Source organism: Onthophagus taurus, unplaced genomic scaffold, assembly GCF_036711975.1.
Source record: "Onthophagus taurus isolate NC unplaced genomic scaffold, IU_Otau_3.0 ScKx7SY_16, whole genome shotgun sequence".
Classification (NCBI taxonomy): domain Eukaryota; kingdom Metazoa; phylum Arthropoda; class Insecta; order Coleoptera; family Scarabaeidae; genus Onthophagus; species Onthophagus taurus.
The window spans coordinates 365,390-385,827 of record NW_027248941.1 but is presented as its reverse complement, the minus strand read 5'-3'; the positions used below and the strand labels follow the sequence as shown (position 1 = coordinate 385,827).

General features: G+C 28.6%; 2 protein-coding genes across 3 annotated transcripts in view; one reads left to right on the top strand and one right to left on the bottom strand.

The window, feature by feature from the left end:
* LOC111415406 (FAST kinase domain-containing protein 5, mitochondrial) overlaps positions 1–17,832 on the bottom strand; it is a 40,113-nt gene extending 22,281 nt beyond the window's left edge. For both annotated transcript variants that reach the window (XM_071201167.1, XM_023047096.2), the window contains exons 1-4: positions 16,757–17,832; positions 12,809–13,753; positions 11,423–12,756; positions 8,160–8,284 (exon numbers count right to left, since the gene is read on the bottom strand). In XM_071201167.1, coding sequence (XP_071057268.1) covers positions 12,676–12,756; positions 12,809–13,753; positions 16,757–17,692 — 1,962 coding nt within the window. In that variant the 5' untranslated portion in view covers positions 17,693–17,832 and the 3' untranslated portion in view covers positions 8,160–8,284; positions 11,423–12,675. The remainder of the gene's footprint in view (positions 1–8,159; positions 8,285–11,422; positions 12,757–12,808; positions 13,754–16,756) is intronic.
* On the top strand, positions 6,998–8,505 carry LOC111415407 (farnesol dehydrogenase-like). Its single transcript, XM_023047097.2, has 3 exons — positions 6,998–7,205; positions 7,259–7,720; positions 7,773–8,505. The coding sequence occupies exons 1-3, from the start codon at positions 7,098–7,100 to the stop codon at positions 7,962–7,964; spliced, it is 762 nt and encodes a 253-aa protein (XP_022902865.2). The 5' UTR covers positions 6,998–7,097; the 3' UTR covers positions 7,965–8,505.
* Positions 17,833–20,438: the final 2,606 nt, after the last annotated feature.

Genomic DNA, 20,438 nt, shown 5'->3' with positions numbered 1-20,438 from the left:
AAAATGCACAACGTAATAACAACTAATTCGCTACAAAAATTAAATGTACTTACTCCGATTTAAAAAAAAAGGATATTTTAACTTCATTTTATGCGAAAATTGTTTAATATAATCGCGATAATTGTTATAAAACTTTCTCTTGATGCAACAAGTGACTTTTTTTAAAGATGTCGGTGCTTATTGACAAATCACCATGGTAACGGCAGGGTTGAAAACTTTGAAACAAAAAATTATTTTAATCACATTTTCGTAGATTTTTCTGCCGATAGAATAAAAAATAAAACTAAAAAAAATTTTTTTAGCCTTAAAAATTCTAATTTTAATTTAATTTCTAACGCAAAATGAGTTAAAATAATTTTATTTAATGAAACGTCAAGAAATGTCACTTAAAAAAGACGCGTAGAAGGTAGCGCCATCTAGTGACATTTATAAACATTAATACATTTTTTTTTTTAATAACTTTTAATTGAATTTTTTTAATATTAACGCTAAATTAAATCGAAAATCATCGATTTTTTTAATTATAATCATAATTTTTATTAAATTTTTATGAATTGTTTTAAATTTATTAATTAAATTTTTTTTATCAACCCCATCTCGTGGTTATTCCCCACATTAATCGTATTTTTGACGTTTAGAAACATTTCGTACAAAAATTATTAAATTTTACAAAAAAAAAGATGCGATTTAACCGAAAGAAACATTTAAAAACATTTTCGAACATCCTAACCGCTTGCTTAAATCGATTTTAGACACCACGAAACGATTTTTATCTCGGAATGAAGTTTCAGACATAACCTAACTTTTTTATGTCAATTTAACCTTCAAGCGGGCGCGCTGTCATAAAATTTATGGCAATTTCGTTTTTATAATATGTATTTCCTTATATTATGCAATATTATGCATTTGAAAGGATTTAACGCTAAAGTATTCATGTAACTATGTATTTTGAACATGATGGAAAAAAGAAATGTAAAAAAAGTATATTGACGTTGTCTTTGTGGCAAAAAAGTTATAAAAGACAAAAAATGTACACATTAATTGCTGATTTAAAAGGCCGTATTTATATTATGGGATGTATTAAGGGATATAAATGTATTATAACAGGTTTTGAGTCATACATGATGGTTTCGAATCGTTTAGACGTTTTTGAAAAATACAGGTCCGTAATGACAATTTTGTCGGAATCAAAATTTTTTTCGTCTTTTCAATATTTTCGGTTTTTTGTGAGTTTATGAAAATATTCGATTCTAGTTCTAGGTCTAATGTTAGTTTTAGTGACAATGATAGGTAGTGCTAGAAAGATTCTGTGCGAACCGGATATCTTGCAACCAAAAGTGGAGGAGGTCTTCAAAAAAGGAAAATTTCCAGGATACAACTCCTATTTTTTTACTCCTAACTTTTGCAAAATCTAAATCAACATGGCCCAAGGATTGGTCTGCCTCTACTTCCATTCCTATACATAAGAAGGGTGCAACTATCGTACCATTTCTTTGATTTCGTACCAGAATAAGATTCTGCTCCGAAGCACATAACCTATTTGTGCCGTAACCCAACTAATCCTTATTTCTAAAAAATTTCAGTATAACCTCATTATCCATCAAAAAAAGTTGCAACTCAGCCCGACATTTTATAAGATTTTCATTTTATACAGAATCATTCCAATCACGTCACAATATCTCAAAGCATTTTTAATTTTAGACTGTCTAAATCCAACCATATAAACATAAATGTCTCAACCAGATCAGATTTTATTGCATGCTGTAATCTCATCTGTATAGTATAGAGTGTATTGGGGAATAGTGTATTTCCAGATCACTACCAAAACTAATAAGATGAAGAAGCCTTGCTTTGGACCACACTTTATTATAAAAGTAAATAACATCATTGATGTTCAAACATCAACATTCTTCTCATACTAGAAGTATCGTAATTGAACTCGGTATTGTTCCAAATCCTGCTAGACCACCAGCCAGCACTGACGTAAAAACAGCGTCACTGGACAGACCTCTATTTATCTTGCACAACTGATCCCAAACATCAGAAAACATACACAACTAAACTTCATTGGATCAATAATCAAAGAAACATCAGGAAACTTAGACGCAGAAGACACCAGCTTTTAAGGAATTATTTAGCAGGATATTTTTGCAAGATTTGGGTTGAACAGAATTTCTGATCAGTTTAATTTGGGTTGTATAGCATTCCTTATTATTTAGAACAGCAAATCAGGAAACAAAACATTTCTGTCAATTTGTAATTCTCTAAAAACCAGGTTTTACCGATTTCTTTTTGCAAGATTCGGGTTGAAAAGAATCAATTTAATTTGGATTGCATCGCATTCATAGAACTAGTTAATATAGTTTTAGTGCTAGTTCTAGTTTTGCACTAGCACTATCACCAGAACTAACACAAGACTTAGAACTAGAATCATTCCCATATTGAGAGACGTGCGACTAAATCCGAATGTTTCCAGTTCTATGACTAGTGTTAGTTCTACTTTTACACTAGCACTATCACTAGAACTAACACAATACCTAGAACTAGAATCATTTGGATTTAGCCGTCTTGAGAGACGCACGGCTAAACCCGAATTACGAATTAAATAGTCCTTGAAAAAATTAGGTTAGGTTAAGGAAAAATGCACAACGCAATAACAACTAATTCGTTACAAAAGTTGAATGTACTTACTCCGCTTTAAAAAAAAGGATATTTTAACTTCATTTTATGCGAATATTGTTTAATATAATCGCGATAATTGTTATAAAACTTTCTCTTGATGCAACAAGTGACTTTTTTTAAAGATGTCGGTGCTTATTGACAAATCACCATGGTAACGGCAGGGTTGAAAACTTTTAAACAAAAAATTATTTTAACCACAACATTTTTGTAGATTTTTCCGCCGATGGAATAAAAAATAAAACTAACTAAAAAATTTTTTAACCTTAAAGTCTCTAATTTTAGTTTTATTTCTAACGCAAAATGATTAAAAAAAATTTTTTTAATGAAACGTCAAGAAATGTCACTTGACAAAGACGCGTCGGAGGTAGCGCCATCTAGTGACATTTATAAACATTAATTAATGCTATCTTCGAAACTAGAAGAGATATAAAAGTAGCTGACATGTCATGATATCAAAGAATGTGTTTTAACGTGGTAAGATTTAAAAAAAAATGAGCAATAACTTCCAGAAAAGAAAAGTTGAGCTGTTTTAGTTATGTTTACAAATCTCAATCAACTCTGATAAAAATATTGGGCAATGTTAGGATAGGTCAGTTTTGTTTTGAAACCCTAATTATAGCGTGAAGGACAGTCGGTTTTCTTTTGAACCCCAATTATAGCGTGAAGGAATGTCGGTTTCCTTTTGAACCCTAATTATACCGTGAAGAAACCGCAATTATAGCGTGAAGATATGTTCGGATAGGTCAGTTTTGTTTTCAAACTCCAATTAAAGCGTGAAGGAATGTTAGGATAGGTCAGTTTTGTTTTGAAACCCTAATTATAGCGTGAAGGACAGTCGGTTTTCTTTTGAACCCCAATTATAGCGTGAAGGGCTGCCGGTTTTCTTTTGTATCCCAATTATAGCATGAAGAAATCCCAATTAAAGCGTGAAGGAATGTTAAGACCGGTAGTTTTCTTTTGAAAACCAAATTAAAGCGTGAAGAAACCCAAATTAAAGCGTGAAGGAATGTTAGCATAGGTCAGTTTTGTCGGTTTTCTTTTGAACCCCAATTATAGCGTGAAGGAAAGTCGGTTTTCTTTAATTTAAGATATAAAACATCGTTTAACTCCCATAAATACAGACAGGATCTTTTTATCAAATTTTTGTTACAATCTTTGTATTTCTTGATATGTTCCAACACAACCTAAATTTCAACTTTTTTCAAAAATTTTTCTTATGTAGCTTTATGTTTTATAATCCAATCATATAATAGATCATTTAAATAGAATAAAATACGTTTTCTAGGTAAGTAAATGGCAAATAAACACCTCACAACACTTTTTATGCACCTTTTCTTTTTGAATAACGAAAGCTCAAACGTCAATGTGACATATTTACTTCAAAACATGATAAAACAAAACTCCCTGTTAATTTTGAAAACTTTACAACAATTAAAAACAACTAAAAATTTTGTAACCTTAAAATTTCTAGTTTGTTTTATTTCTAACGCAAAATGAGTTAAAATAATTTTATTTAATGAAACGTCAAGAAATATCACGTCAAAAAGACGCGTAGAAGGTAGCGCCATCTAGTGACATTTATAAACATTAATTAATTTTTTTTTAATAACTTTAATTGAATTTTTCTAATATTAACGCTAAATTAAATCGAAAATCATCGATTTTTTTAATTATAACCTTAATTTTTATTAATAATTGTTTTAAATTTATTAATTAAATTTTTTTATCAACCCCATCTCGTGGATATTCCCCACATTAATCGTATTTTTGACGTTTAGAAAAATTTCATACAAAAATTATTAATTTTTGCAATAAAAAGGTGCGATTCAATCGAAAGAAACGTTTAAAGACATTTTTGAACATCCTAACAGTTTGCTTAAACCGATTTTAGACGCCACGAAACGATTTTTATCTCGAAATGAAGTTTCAAACATAACCTAACTTTTTTATGTCAATTTAAAAACATTTGTAAGTTGATTCATTTTGCATAAAATTTAATTTAATCACTATTTGAATCATTTTAGATTATTACCGCGTTAAAAACGCACGGCATAACCTAAAATTTCTAATTTTTGGACGAATTAAATAGTCCTTGAAAAAGTTAGGTTGGGTTGAGAAAAATGCACGACGCAATAACAACTAATTCGTTACAAAAGTTGAATGTACTTACTCCGCTTTAAAAAAAAGGGATATTTTAACTTCATTTTATGAGAAAATTGTTTAATATAATCGCGATAATTGTTATAAAACTTTCTCTTGATGCAACAAGTGACTTTTTTTTAAAGATGTCGGTGCTTATTGACAAATCACCATGGTAACGGCAGGGTTGAAAACTTTGAAACAAAAAATTATTTTAACCACAACATTTTTGTAGATTTTTCTGCCGATGGAATAAAATATAAAACTAAAAAAAATTTTTTAACCTTAAAATCTCTAATTTTAGTTTTATTTCTAACGCAAAATGAGTTAAAAAAAATTTTTTAATGAAACGTCAAGAAATGTCACTTAAAAAAGACGCGTAGAAGGTAGCGCCATCTAGTGACATTTATAAACAATACATTTTTTTTAAATAACTTTTAATTGAATTTTTCTAATATTAACGCTAAATTAAATCGAAAATCATCGATTTTTTTAATTATAACCTTAATTTTTATTAAATTTTTATTAATAATTGTTTTAAATTTATTAATTAAATTTTTTTTATCAACCCCATCTCGTGGATATTCCCCACATTAATCGTATTTTTGACGTTTAGAAAAATTTCGTACAAAAATTATTAAATTTTACAAAAAAAAAGGGTGCGATTTAACCGAAAGAAACATTTAAAAACATTTTTGAACATCCTAACAGTTTGCTTAAACCGATTTTAGACGCCACGAAACGATTTTTATCTCGGCATGAAGTTTCAGACATAACCTAACTTTTTTATGTCAATTTAAAAATATTTGTAAGTTGATTCATTTTGCATAAAATTTAATTTAATTATGCATTTTAAATTTTTAGGTTACTTAAAGACGCAAAATTAGCTAAATAATAATAAATAGTTGAAAAAGACGAAAAAATCCTTTAAAATGAGCCCAAACACGACCAAGTTATCTTAATTAGTTCCCGAGATATCGCGATTTTCAATTAATCGATCGTCTTTTTTTTAGTTAAACGTCAAAATTAAAATTGGAATATCTCGGAAACTATTTAAGATAACTTGGTCGTGTTTGGGCTCAAATTAATCGTCTTTTTATGTAAATTACGAAAATTATAATAATTTTTAATTAATTCCGATTTTTCTTTTTTTGTAGAACTTTTTAAATCATTAAAAATCAACTTTTCTTCTTTTAAGGGAACAAAATCCCACTTGCAATTACGATATGGAAGTTTCGACAATTTATTTTCGATTTTACTTAATACAACTTCACCCTAAACTTCATTCTTGGTTATTTTTGATGATTCTAATCGACGCGGATTAAAAAATCGTTTAAAATGAGTCCAAACACCACATAGTTATCTTACTTAGTTCCCGAGATATCGCGATTTTTAATTAATCGATCGTCTTTTTTTTAGTTAAACGTCAAAATTAAAATTGGGATATCTCGGGAACTATTTAAGATAACTTGGTCGTGTTTGGGCTCAAATTAATCGTCTTTTTATGTAGATTACGAAAATTATAATAATTTTTAATTAATTCCGATTTTTCTTTTTTTGTAGAACTTTTTAAATCATTAAAAACCAACTTTTCTTCTTTTAAGGGAACAAAATCCCACTTGCAATTACGATATGGAAGTTTCAACAATTTATTTTCGATTTTACTTAATACAACTTCACCCAAAACTTCATTTTTGGTTAATTTTGATGATTCTAATCGACGCGGATTAAAAAATCGTTTAAAATGAGCCCAAACACCACATAGTTATCTTAATTAGTTCCCGAGATATCGCGATTTTTAATTAATCGATCGTCTTTTTTTTTAGTTAAGCGTCAAAATTAAAATTGGGATATCTCGGGAACTATTTAAGATAACTTGGTCGTGTTTGGGCTCATTTTAAAGCTTTTTTCGCGAGTATTATGAAAATCGACATGATTCATTGATTTGGTTTGGTTGAAAAATTAATGAAATTAAAAAAAGACACAGGTGATAACGCCATCTGTTGGAAAAAGTCTAAAATGTACAAATTGACAGATGTCAAAAATGTTTTAATTTCGCGAAATTAACACAATTTTAATTATTTAACCGATTATAACGAGATTTGTTTTAAAAATGTTGAATTTAATCGATTAACTCTTTGTTTTTTTCTATTTTAGGTATAAATTAAAATGTTCTTTGTTGTTTCAAGGTTATGAAACGCAACAGTTTTCGAGGTGATTACTTTCACAGCGATTTCACAAAGTAACTCGGAGTTTAAATCGAATCTAGCTCTAAAATGGTGCTCTCCTTAGACCGTTGGGTTAATAAAATCGCAATTGTAACTGGAGTTAGTGCAGGAATAGGAGCTGCGATTGCCGAAAAATTAGTTCAAGAAGGGATAATTGTAATAAAAATAAAAAAATGTGTTTATAATTAATCTAATCATTAAAAAAATAGGTTGTAGGAGTCGCTAGAAGAATCGAGATGGTTCAAGAGATGTCGGAAAGATTAAAAAATTGCAAAGGAAAGCTTATTCCTTTTAAAGCCGATTTAACAAAAGAAAAAGAAATCCTTGCGATATTCGATTTCGTCGAAACCAAATTAGGACCAATTCACATTTTAATAAACAACGCGGGTATAACCAAAAACACGAACCTCTCCAACGGCGAAACCTCAAAATGGAAAGAAATTTTAGACACCAACGTTTTAGCCCCCTGCATAACAACAAGAGAAGCAATCAAAATCATGAAATCGCACTCGATCGAAGGCCAAATAATCCACATTTCGAGCGTTTTGGGACACTACGTGGCCCATATTCCGAATTTAAATTTATACCCGGCGTCGAAATTCGCAATTAGGGCTTTAACGGAGACTTTGAGACAGGAATTTTTGGCCGAAAACGTTCCGATTAGAGTTTGCGTAAAATTTTGATCAAAAAAATGATTCTAAAAATTAATTAATTTTGTTTTAGACGATTAGCCCGGGTCCCACTGACACGGAAATTAATAAAATCGACTTGGAATCGAGTTTTGATAAAGTTTTTGATGCGATGCCTAAATTAAACGCGGAGGATGTCGCTGACGCCGTTGTTTATGTTTTGTCGACCCCTCATCATGTGCAAATTCAAGATATTATGATGAGACCGCTTGGGGAACCCGTTTAAATAATAAAAATTAAAAATTGTTTGTTTATAATTGTACTAAATTGATTTAATTTAAATGCGTTAATTTCAGCGCCATCTATTGAGGAACGTGACTTAGATGAGACGCTAATTAAATAGGTTAGGTTTCTTTTTGTTAATAAATTTAGTTTTGAGATAACGAATTGCAATAACATTACAAAAATTGAATGTACTCACTCTGTCTTAAAACCGGATCTTCCAGCTTCATTTCATCAATTTTGATAAAACTTTCTCGTGATGCAACAAGTGACTTTTTTGAAGATGTTTCTTGATAAATCACCATGGTAACGACAGGTTCAAAACTTGAAAAAAAAAAAAATAGTTTAGTTACAAAATCTTGATAGATTTTTATTTCGATGGAATAAGAAATAAAACTAAAACTAGAAATTTTTAGGTTATTTAAAATGTCATTTAAAAAAGACGCACAGGAGGTAGCGCCATCTATCGGGAAAAGTCTAAAAAAACTCTAAATCTTGTCATTATGTCAAATATTTTAATATAATTAAAAACCACGAAAAACGAATTACTGTTTAATTTCTAGTATTAGTTTAATTTCTAACGTAAAAAGAGTTGAATACATTTTTTTTTAAATAAAACGTCAAAATAAAATCTAATTTGAAAAAGTGAGGTTAGGTTGTGTTATTAAAGTAAGGTTAGGAATCTTCAACATCATTTTCGAGTACCAACACGGCCGTTTTCGAAGTGAGTTCACTTTTTGTTACTTCTCGATTTAGATTTAAGTCTTTAACGCACGGCATAACCTCAAAAATTTGTAGTTTTAGTTTTATTTCTAACGCTGAATGTGTTAAATAAAAGTTGAGAACAACGACAAGATAATTTTTACAACGCAATAACAACAAATTCATTTAAAAAAGTTAAATGTACTTACTCCGCCTTAATAATTGTGCTTCAGCTTCATTTAAAGCGAAAATTGTTTAAAATAATCGCGATAATTTTGATAAAACTTTCTCTTGACGCAACAAGTGGTGTTTATTTAAAGATGTCGGTGCGTATTGATAAATCACCATGGTAACGGCAGGTTGAAAACTTTTAAACACAAAATTATTTTAATCGCAAAATTTTGTTACAGTTTTCTGTCGATATAATAAGAAATTAAACTAAAACTAGAAATTGTTGAGGTTTTTGATGATAAATCGTAGAAAAATAAAAAATTCTGCTAAAAACTTAAATTTAAGGTTATGTTAAAATTGTCATAAATAACAATCGAAAACTGTGAAGTTGGTTATATTGGGAAATTTTGCAATAATAAATAAATAATAAAGTAAATTTAATATCAACTAATTCACTTAATACTCATTCCTATAACTACGATTAAAAAAATCATTCATAATCGTAATAAAACCTGTCTTTATAACTTAACGATGAATTTTGTAGGAATCAAAAAGTACCTACAACACTATTATATCAATGGAATCTTTTTTAATTACCTTTTAGATAGTTGTAACCACATAAATTGTTGAAAAATAAAATCTGCTAAAAACTTGTTGAAAACATAAATTTGAGGTTATGTTAAAACTGTCATATTAATCAACAACTGTGAAGTTGGTTATATTGAAGAACCCTGTAATAATTATTGTTTTTAATACGAAAGTTAATTGTTATTGAAAATCCACCATAAATTTAATATCGACTAAACTCACTTTGTAATTATTTCTAATCGTTCCTATAACTACGATTAAAAAATCATCCATAATCGTAATAAAACATCACTTTATAACATAACGATGAATCTCCTAGAAATCAAAAAGTACCTATAACACTATTAAATCAATCAAATCTTTTTTAATTACCTTTTCGATAGTTGTAAGAAGATAAATCGTAGAAAAATAAAAAAATTCTGCTAAAAACTTAAATTTGAGGTTATGTTAAAACTGTCATATTAATTAACAACTGTGAAGTTGGTTATATTGGGAAATTTTGCAATAATTATTGTTTTAATATGAAAATTAATTGTTATCGTAAATCAACAGTAAATTTAATATCAACTAATTCACTTTGTACTCATTCCTAATCGTTCCTATAACTACGATTAAAAAAATCATCCATAATCGTAATAAAACCTCACTTTATAACTTAACGATGAATCCCTTTCAAATCAAAAAGTACTAGAACACTATTAAATCAATCGAATCTTTTTTAATTACCTTTTAGATAGTTCTAACCAGATAAATCCTAGAAAAAATTAAAAATTCTGCTAAAAACTTCGTTGAAAACTTAAATTTGAGGTTATGTTAAAACTGTCATATTAATCAACAACTGTGAAGTTGGTTATATTGAAGAACCCTGTAATAATTATTGTTTTTAATACGAAAGTTAATTGTTATTGAAAATCAACCATAAATTTAATATCGACTAAACTCACTTTGTATTTATTTCTAATTGTTCCTATAACTACGATTAAAAAAATCATCCATAATCGTAATAAAACATCACTTTATAACTTAACGATGAATCTCCTAGAAATGAAAAAGTACCTAAAACACTATTAAATCAATCGAATCCTTGTTAATTACCTTTTAGATAGTTGTAACCAGATAAGGCTCTAAGCTATCTAAGGGATTATTACCACGGTTACAGCTATTTTACGCGGTCTGATTGGCTAGTAGATGGGTTTATCTATAAGATAAATGTAACCAAAAGATGGTAGTAATGGACCTAAATCGTAGAAGAATAAAAAGATTCTGCTAAAAACTTAAATTTGAGGTTATGTTAAAACTGTCATATTAATCAACAACTGTGAAGTTGGTTATATTGGGAAATTTTGCAATAATTATTGTTTTAATATGAAAATTAATTGTTATCGTAAATCAACAGTAAATTTAATATCAACTAATTCACTTTGTACTCATTCCTAATCGTTCCTATAACTACGATTAAAAAAATCATCCATAATCGTAATTAAACCTCACTTTATAACTTAACGATGAATCCCCTTCAAATCAAAAAGTACCTAGAACACTATTAAATCAATCGCATCATTTTAATTACCTTTTAGATAGTTGTAACCAGATAAATCCTAGAAAAAATTAAAAATTCTGCTAAAAACTTCGTTGAAAACTTAAATTTGAGGTTATGTTAAAACTGTCATATTAATCAACAACTGTGAAGTTGCTTATATTGAAGAACCCTGTAATTATTATTGTTTTTAATACGAAAATTAATTGTTACTGAAAATCCACCATAAATTTAACTATTCACTTTGTAATTATTTCTAATCATTCCAATAACCACGTTTAAAAAAATCGTAATAAAACTTATTGAGGATTTAGAATTGAGGTTATGTTACAACACAACATTAATTGACAGCTATGAAATTAGTTGTCTTGGTTAATTTAATTATTACAAATTAAATTGTGATTAATAATAATTGTTAATAAAAAACTAATTTAGACTTATAATATAGAATTAAAATCACTTACCTTCAACGAAACTTGGTAACTCCATCTCATCCAAGCTCTTGGGTTATTATTATTATTAATATTATTATTATTAGGGGTGTTGTAACCGATTTTACAGAAACGTTCGTTTCGATATTACCCATTATTGTTTAAATCGTTAACTTTGTTAATATTAACCTGTTTTTAACATCGTAATGATACATACATCATAATAACGCACTAATTAACAAAAATAAAAGATATCTCACGCGTTTTAAGACAATAAATTAATTATAAACAACACTAAAACACTTCTCAAAGAACAAACAATTAGCGTCTGTCATTACACCACAATTAGGTTATGTCAAAAATGTTATGCAACCCAATTTACATGTCAAATCTTAATTATTATTAAAGCAAAATGTTATAAAAAATTAACAAGAAAGTTTAAAATTCAACTAAATATTGTTATTTTTATTAATTAATAAATAATTTAACCAATTTCAAATTAAATCGATTCGTTTGGATTAATAGATTTCAAATTGAATCGATCAGAATATATTTATCCTTGTCTATTACGTTAAAATGTGCTACATCCATCTCTTTTTAACTAACATAAACATTTTGGAATCACAAAACCATGTTGTAAAAAAAATAGTTTAGTTACAAAATTTTGATAGTTTTTTCTGCCGATGTAATAAAATGACGCACGACATAACCCTAAAATTTCTAGTTTTAGTTTTATTTCTAACGCAAAATGACTTAAATATTTTTTTTAATGAAACGTCAAAAATGTCACTTGAAAAAGACGCGTAGAAGGTAGCGCCATCTAGTGACATTTATAAACATTAATTAATTTTTTTTTAATAACTTTTAATTGAATTTTTCTAATATTACCTAAAAAATATATCTCGCGTTTTAAGACAATAAATTAATTATAAACAAAATTCAAACACGTCTTAAATAATTAGCGTTTGTCATTTTACGTCATAATTAGGTTATGTCAAAAATGTTATGCAACCCAATTTACACGTCAAATTTTGATTATTATTAAAAGTTATAAAAAATCAACAAAAAAGTTTAAAATTCAACTAAATATTGTTATTTATTATTAATTAATAAATAATTTAACTAATTTCAAATCGTTGTTGTTGTATAAAATAAATAAAAAATTTTAATTTGAAGTTACGTTAAAACCGTCATTACGAATAATGACACTTCGATTTAGGTTGGTACCTCCGAATAAAACTTTAAATTTGACATTTCTAATTAATTGTTTATAAAAATTTATTTATTTAAAGAACTCTTTGTATTAAACTAGAAATATATTCAACTTTATCATCTTCATCTAACGGAATATACTCGTGATAAGGAACCTAAAAATTTTAAATTAATCCTATATAAATTAAACAATTTAATCACGTTTACCATAACGACGTCGTAACCCAACAATTTTAATTGTCGTCGTTTTAAATTCATGAATCCCACCGGTTTTAATAAATATCTAATCGTCGTATTAACAGAAACTGGCACAACTACAATCCACCTCAAATTTTTCTTATTTGGAGGTCTCACAATATCACCAATTTCATACTGAGTAAAATTTGGGGTTATAAATTCCTTGTTTAATTCGTCGTAACACAAGACAATATCAGCTTTGACATATTGCGGTATGATATGCCCCAAAAACACTTTATTCGAATCTCCCGTTACTTTTAAGCAAGAATCTAACACGTCGTGGATTAATCGATCGGCTGCATTCATGCTTTTTTTCTCTTTTTTAGGTAATCGTTCAATAAAAACTTTCGCGCATCTCCTCCGCTTGTCTTTAGGTATCCGATTTCCTTTATAATTCGGCCTTTCAATCTCTAAACACATATCTAAAGAGTATAATTCCCTCGGAACATCCAAAAATTGTTTCCCGTAAGTTTTCTTTAAAAAATCCGGGTTTAAAACGCCATCTATTAGATCTTCGGGGTAAATATTTCGGATTGCCAAAAACAGGAGGGAACACGGAAGGCATTTTGGGTGACTTTCGATTTCACCTTGTCGAGCTGGGTTGTAGAATTCCCGGAGAAGGAGGTCGTAAATGTCGTTCGTCGTGGAAACTTTCGGTTTAAAATCGAACATTGTTAATGTGAGGAGGAGGCGCTCGATGTCTTTTATTCGAATCGTTTCTTTGTCGTGGATGCTTTTCGAGAGTTTTTCGCAAATTTTCGTTAACGCGGTTTTGTTGAATATTTGCAAACCGGTTCCTAAAAGGGCCAAATGCATGCAGCAAATGTGCGATAATCTTTCGATTTCCGGTGTGATCACTTGGAGGAGCTCCGCTGTTTTAGTCGCCGTTAAGGGGTGATGAGATAATCGAATTGTCTGGATTAAAAATGTATTGGGAAAAAATCAAGAATCATCGTGTGGAATAAAAATCGACGATTTTTTTTGACATGTTTGTAATCTTCATTAAAAATCCTTTAAAATGAGTACAAACACGACATATTTATCTTCAATATTAATGAAGTTATGGTCAACTTCCGGTTAGAAATGTCAAAGTCAATTTTGACATATTTGTAATCGTCGTGAAAAATCCTTTAAAATGAGCCCAAACATGATATATTTAATTCCGATATTACTCGAGATATAAGCAACTTCCGGTTTGAAATGTCAATGTCATTTTGATATTTTCTTAGTTCTTAAAATTTGTAACAAAAATAAAAATGTAATAAAAAAAAAAAATTAAGGTTGGTAATAATATTTAAAAAAATAAATTGTTGCTAACTTCCGGTTTAATGTTTTTTATTCTAACTTTTTTGTTTTTTGAGATAAATGCGTCATGTTTGGACTCATTTTAAAGGTTATTTTATAAAGATTACAAATATAATAATAAAATTAAAGTTGGCGGTAGCATCTTCAATATTAATGAAGTTATGGCCAACTTCCGGTTAGAAATGTCAACCTTAATTTTGACATATTTGTAATCGTCGTGAAAAATCCTTTAAAATGAGCCCAAACATGATACGTTTAATCCCAATATTACATGAAATATAAGCAACTTCCGGTTTGAAATGTCAATGTCATTTTGATATATTATTGATTTTTTATAAAATGCCTTAAAATTTGTGACAAAAACAAAAATATAATAAAAAAATTCAGAAATTAAGGTTGGTATTAATATTTAAAAATTAATTTGTTGCTAACTTCCGGTTTAATGTTTTTTATTCAAACTTTTTTTTTTTGAGATAAATGCGTCTTGTTTGGAGTCATTTTAAAGGTTATTTTATAAAGATTACAAATATAATAATAAAATTAAAGTTGACATTAACATCTTCAATATTAATGAAGTTATGGTCAACTTCCGGTTAGAAATGTCAACTTCAATTTTGACATATTTGTAATCGTCGTGAAAAATCCTTTAAAATGAGCCCAAACATGATGTGTTTAATTCCAATATTACTCGAGATACAAGCAACTTCCGGTTTGAAATGTCAATGTCATTTTGATATTTTCTTAGTTCTTAAAATTTGTCACAAAAACAAAAATGTAATAAAAAAAAAACAGAAGTTAAGGTTGGTATTAATATTTAAAAATTAAATTGTTGCTAACTTCCGGTTTAATGTTTCTATTCTAATTTCATTGTTTATTGAGATAAATGTGTCATGTTTGGACTCATTTTAAAGGTTATTTTATAAAGATTACAAATATAATAATAAAATTAAAGTTAACATTAACATCTTCAATATTAATGAAGTTATGGCCAACTTCCGGTTAGAAATGTCAACCTCAATTTTGACATATGTGTAATCGTCTTGAAAAATCCTTTAAAATGAGCCCAAACATGATATATTTAATTCCAATATTACTTGAGATATAAGCCACTTCCGGTTTGAAATGTCAATGTCATTTTGATATATTCTTAATTTTTATAAAATGTCTTAAAATTTGTCACAAAATCAAAAATATAATAAAAAAAATGAGAAATTAAGGTTGGTATTAATATTTATAAATTAAATTGTTGCTAACTTCCGGTTTAATGTTTTTTATTGTAACTTTTTTATTTTTTGAGATAAATGTATCATGTTTGGACTCATTTTAAAGGTTATTTTATAAAGATTACAAATATAATAATAAAATTAAAGTTGACATTAACATCTTCAATGTTAATGAAGTTATGGCCAACTTCCGGTTAGAAATGTCAACCTCAATTTTGACATATTTGTAATCGTCGTGAAAAATCCTTTAAAATGAGCCCAAACATGATACGTTTAATTCCAATATTATTCGAGATATAAGCAACTTCCGGTTTAAAATGTCAATGTCATTTTGATATGTACTTAATTTGTATAAAATTTGTCACAAAAACAAAAATATAATTAAAAAAATCAAAAATTGAGGTTGGTATTAATATTTAAAAATTAAATTGCTAACTTCCGGTTTGATGTTTTTTATTTTAATTTTTTTGTTTTTTGAGATAAATGCGTCTTGTTTGGACTCATTTTAAAGGTTATTTTATAAATATTACAAATATAATAATAAAATTAAAGTTGACATTAACATCTTCAATGTTAATGAAGTTATGGTCAACTTCCGGTTAGAAATGTCAATCTCAATTTTGACATATTTGTAATCGTCGTGAAATTCCTTTAAAATGAGCCCAAACATGATGTGTTTAATTCCAATATTACTCGAGATATAAGCAACTTCCGGTTTAAAATGTCAATGTCATTTTGAAATATTCTTAATTTTTATAAAATGTTTTAAAATTTATCATAATAAAACTAAATTAGAAATTAAGGTTGGTATTAATATTTATAAATTAAATTGTTGCTAACTTCCGGTTTAATGCTTTTTATTCAAACTTTTTTGTTTTTTGAGATAAATGTGTCATGTTTGGGCTCATTTTAAAGGTTATTTTATAAAGTTTACAAATATAATAATAAAATTAAAGTTGACATTAACATCTTCAATGTTAATGAAGTTATGGCCAACTTCCGGTTTGAAATGTCAATGTCATTGAGATATATTCTTAATTTTTATAAAATATAGTTAAAAAAATCAAAAATTGAAGTTGGTATTAATATTTAAAAATTAAATTGTTGCTAACTTCCGGTTTAATGTCTTTTATTCTAATTTTTTTGTTATTTGAGATAAATGTGTCATGTTTGGACTCATTTTAAAGGTTATTTTATAAAGATTTCGAATATAGTAATAAAATTAAAGTTGATATTAACACCTGAAAGTTTTTGTTTATATGATTAGCAGGGTCCATAACCTCACAAAAAGTGACGTTTTTTTTATTTGTGCCAAAAAAATTTGTCGATTTTTAAGCGAAATGATTCTTACATCATTTTAATTAAAATTAAATCAAAATTAAGTACTCACTTTAACAATAGCAGCCAAAGTAATCTCATGAATACTCTTCGAATTGTTTATAGCACAATCGATCATCACATTTAATGTATCAGCACTTTTAATCATTGTTTTAGTCTTAAAAAATCCCAAGGCGACTATTCCAATTTCATCAGGCGACATTAAAGAGATTTTTTTTTCGATCGCATCTTCATAAGAAAAATCCATGGTGCGTTTTCGACAAATATTGAAATAAAAAAAGATATAAACCAACTCCGATTTAGTTAAACGCGCCGGTTTTTTGCTGTACTTCTCTAATAATTCATAAATAAAATCGCAAATTCTTCCCAAACCCATCTTAAACCACAAATTCGCCACATAAAAACTCGTTTGTAAATCAAACGATTTTAACCTCCAACAACAAACGTCGTCCATAGCGCTCCAAACATCGTGGTAATTATGCATATTTAAACCCCCAGGTAAAGGGGACTCTGTTAAAAACTTTAAAACACTTATTATATCATCAGTTGATAAATTCTCAACGTTATCCAACAACCCATCAACTAAAAAATCAAAGTTTTTATTCGTAATATTAACGTTATTCTCCACACAAAACGGAAGAACCGCATTAAACCCATCGACGATCTCTTTAACACCACATTTCCTCCAATCTTTATTCAAAAATCGCTCAAAATCTTCTTCAGTTTTCACATTTTTATTATTATTATTATTAATCGAGATTTGTTTCAACGTTGATACAATCGGTAGAGGTTCTAAAACGCTGTAAGCAAACGAATTTTCGACGAATTTCGCTATCGAAGCGACTTTGGTCGTGGAAAGATTTGACGCAGATTTGAGGTTAGGTTTTAAATTTTTGCTTAAAAAACGATAATTCGATTTTAAACGTCCTCGTGGAAATAAATATTCGATGCTTGATTTGTTTAGAACGTTCAAAAGTGGTTTTAACATGATTTAAATTACTTTTTATGATTAAATTAATAATTTTCGGAGAAATAACCTCACTTTTTATAAATCACATTGGACTGTTTACTATTTATGACACTCGCCGATAGTTGCAGACAACTTCAGATCTGTCAATTCGAGGGCGATAAAGTAGAACGCTGTATCGATTTATTAAATATTTAAGTTACAATTAAATTATTTATTTTTTATATTAAATAACCACAAATTGAGGTTAAAAAATTAATAATAATCAAATGTCGCTAACTTTACGTTTATTTTTAACTCGAAGAAAAATTGTCGATATAAACATAACCTATAAATCATTCCCAAATTTAGGATCGTAGATAAAACCACGCAATTTCTTTTTTGGGGTTGATATATCGTGAGTATTTATTTATTTATTATTATTTCAGGTTAATTTAAAACATATCATTAAAGTTAGAGATAAAAAAAACGATTTTAAATGTTGCCGAAAAAGAAAGAATTAATTCGTATGACTTACCTTTTAATGAACCGCCTAACACAAACATTTATAAACAATCACTTATTTAGCACTAAAACACACGAAATAATTATTATAAATAACAATTTCGCTCAACACTCATCTTGACGTTTGCGAAAGAGTACTAAGTGCGCGTTTCCATGGTAACCAATAGTACCACCACATTTTTTTTTTAATAAAAAATTAAAATATACTTTTAAAGTAACACTTTTAAAGTAATTCTTTAAAGTAATTTTGAATAACCGACATCGTTGATTGTAAAAAGCGGTTTTATTTTGTTTAAAAAAGTATTTTTGTCAAAAAAGGTGTTAAATTTTAAACGTCATAAAACTGTCAATAATCGCGAACTGTCAAATAATATTAAAAGTTTTAGAACGGTCTAAAATGAATCGAAAATAAGATACTGTTAGAAGAATATTGCTAATTGCTTGGAAAAACTGGTTACTGTGGCTAAAAGTTTACTTATTACTTGTAGAAGACTAGATGATGCTGTTAAAAATACTAGATACTGTTAGAAATAGACTGCTGATTACTCTGGGAAACCTAGATACTGCTAAAGATGAGTTACTGCTGCCAGAAGACTATCCATTACTAGAAGAAGACCACATAGTGTTGGAAAAAAACTATTAACTGTTTGGAGAAGACTAAATATTGCCGATTAAAGACTAGATACTGCTGATAAAAGACCTCTAGGTGTTTGGAAAATACTAGATATTGTTAGCAGAAGACTACTCACCGCTAGAAAAAGACTGCTACTGCGTGGGCAAGGCTAAAAGAAAGTTAGAGAGTAACATCCATGATGATTAGGGTTGCTCGATGCCTTCAAAGTCATCTATGATACTTTTTTCCATTGATTTAAGCAAGATACGTTCAATTTTACTATCTAAAAGATTTTTATCAGTTCCAAAACGTCTTGGTGTTTGCGATATTCGATAAGATAATGCCAGAAAGATGGAAGCTGTTGGCAGAAGATTAGATAATGTTTTCAGAAGACTAGTTACTGATTTATGAGGACTAAATGTTTTTGGTAGCTTTAAATATTGCAGGGAAATACGAGATATTGTTTGCAAAAAGATAGATGATGTTGGCAGAAGATTAGATATTGCTTCTGGAAGACTAAATATTGTTTTCTGAAGACTCGATGCTGCTGAGAGATCTAAATATTGCTTCTGGAAGACTGAATACTGCTTCTTGCAGACTAAATAATGCTTTTTGAAGACTAACATTGCTTTATGGAGACTAAATATTGCTTTCTGAAGATTAGATACTGCTAACAGGTCTAAATACTGTTTTCTGAAGACTAAATATTGCTGACAAGTCTAAATACTGCAAAAGAAAGATGAGATACTGCTTGAAAAAACGTACATAATGTTGGCAGAAGACTAGATATTGCGTCTGGAAGACTAAATATTGCTTTTTGAAGACTAACTACTGCTCCCTGGAGACTAGATACTGCTGACAGGTCTAAATTCTACTTCTAGAAGACTAAATACTGCTTGTTGCAGACTAAATACTGTTGACAGGTCTAAATATAGCTTCTGGAAGGCCAAATACTGCTTTCTGAAGCCTAGATATAGCTGACAGGTCTAAATACTGTTTCCTGAAGACTAAATATTGCTGACAAGTCTAAATACTGCAAAAGAAAGATGAGATACTGCTTGAAAAACCATACATAACGTTTGCAAAAGACTAGATACTGCTTTTGGAAGACGAAATACTGAATTCTGAAGACTACAACAACTTTCTGAAGACTGGGTACTGCTGACAGGTCTAAATTCTGCTTCTAGAAGACTAAATACTGCTTGTTGAAGACTAAATACTGCTTCTTGGAGACTAGATACCGCAGATAGGTCTAAATACTACTTCTGGAAGACTAAATACTGTTTGTTGCAGACTAAATACTGCTTTCTGAAGACTAGGTATGCTCACAGGTCCAAATACTGCAGAAGAAAGATGAGATATTGCTTGAAAAAACATACATAACGTTGGCAAAAGACTAGATACTGCTTCTGGAAGTCTAAATACTGAATTTTGATGACTACAACAACTTTCTGAAGACTAGATACTGCTGACAGGTATAAATTCTGCTTCTAGAAGACTAAATATTGCTTTCTGAAGACTAGATACTGTTGAGAGGTCTAAATTTTGCTTCTAGAAGACTAGATATGCTGACAGGTCGAAATACTGCAAAAGAAAGATGAGATACTGCTTGAAAAAACATACATAACGTTGGCAAAAGACTAGATTATG

Bases quoted from the DNA above. Each gene is read 5' to 3' on its own strand.
- LOC111415407 (XM_023047097.2), top strand. From the start codon at position 7,098: ATGGTGCTCTCCTTAGACCGTTGGGTTAATAAAATCGCAATTGTAACT. The intron at 7,206-7,258 runs GTAATAAAAATA...TTAAAAAAATAG, and splicing joins TAGTTCAAGAAGGGATAATT to GTTGTAGGAGTCGCTAGAAG. The intron at 7,721-7,772 runs GTAAAATTTTGA...ATTTTGTTTTAG, and splicing joins ACGTTCCGATTAGAGTTTGC to ACGATTAGCCCGGGTCCCAC.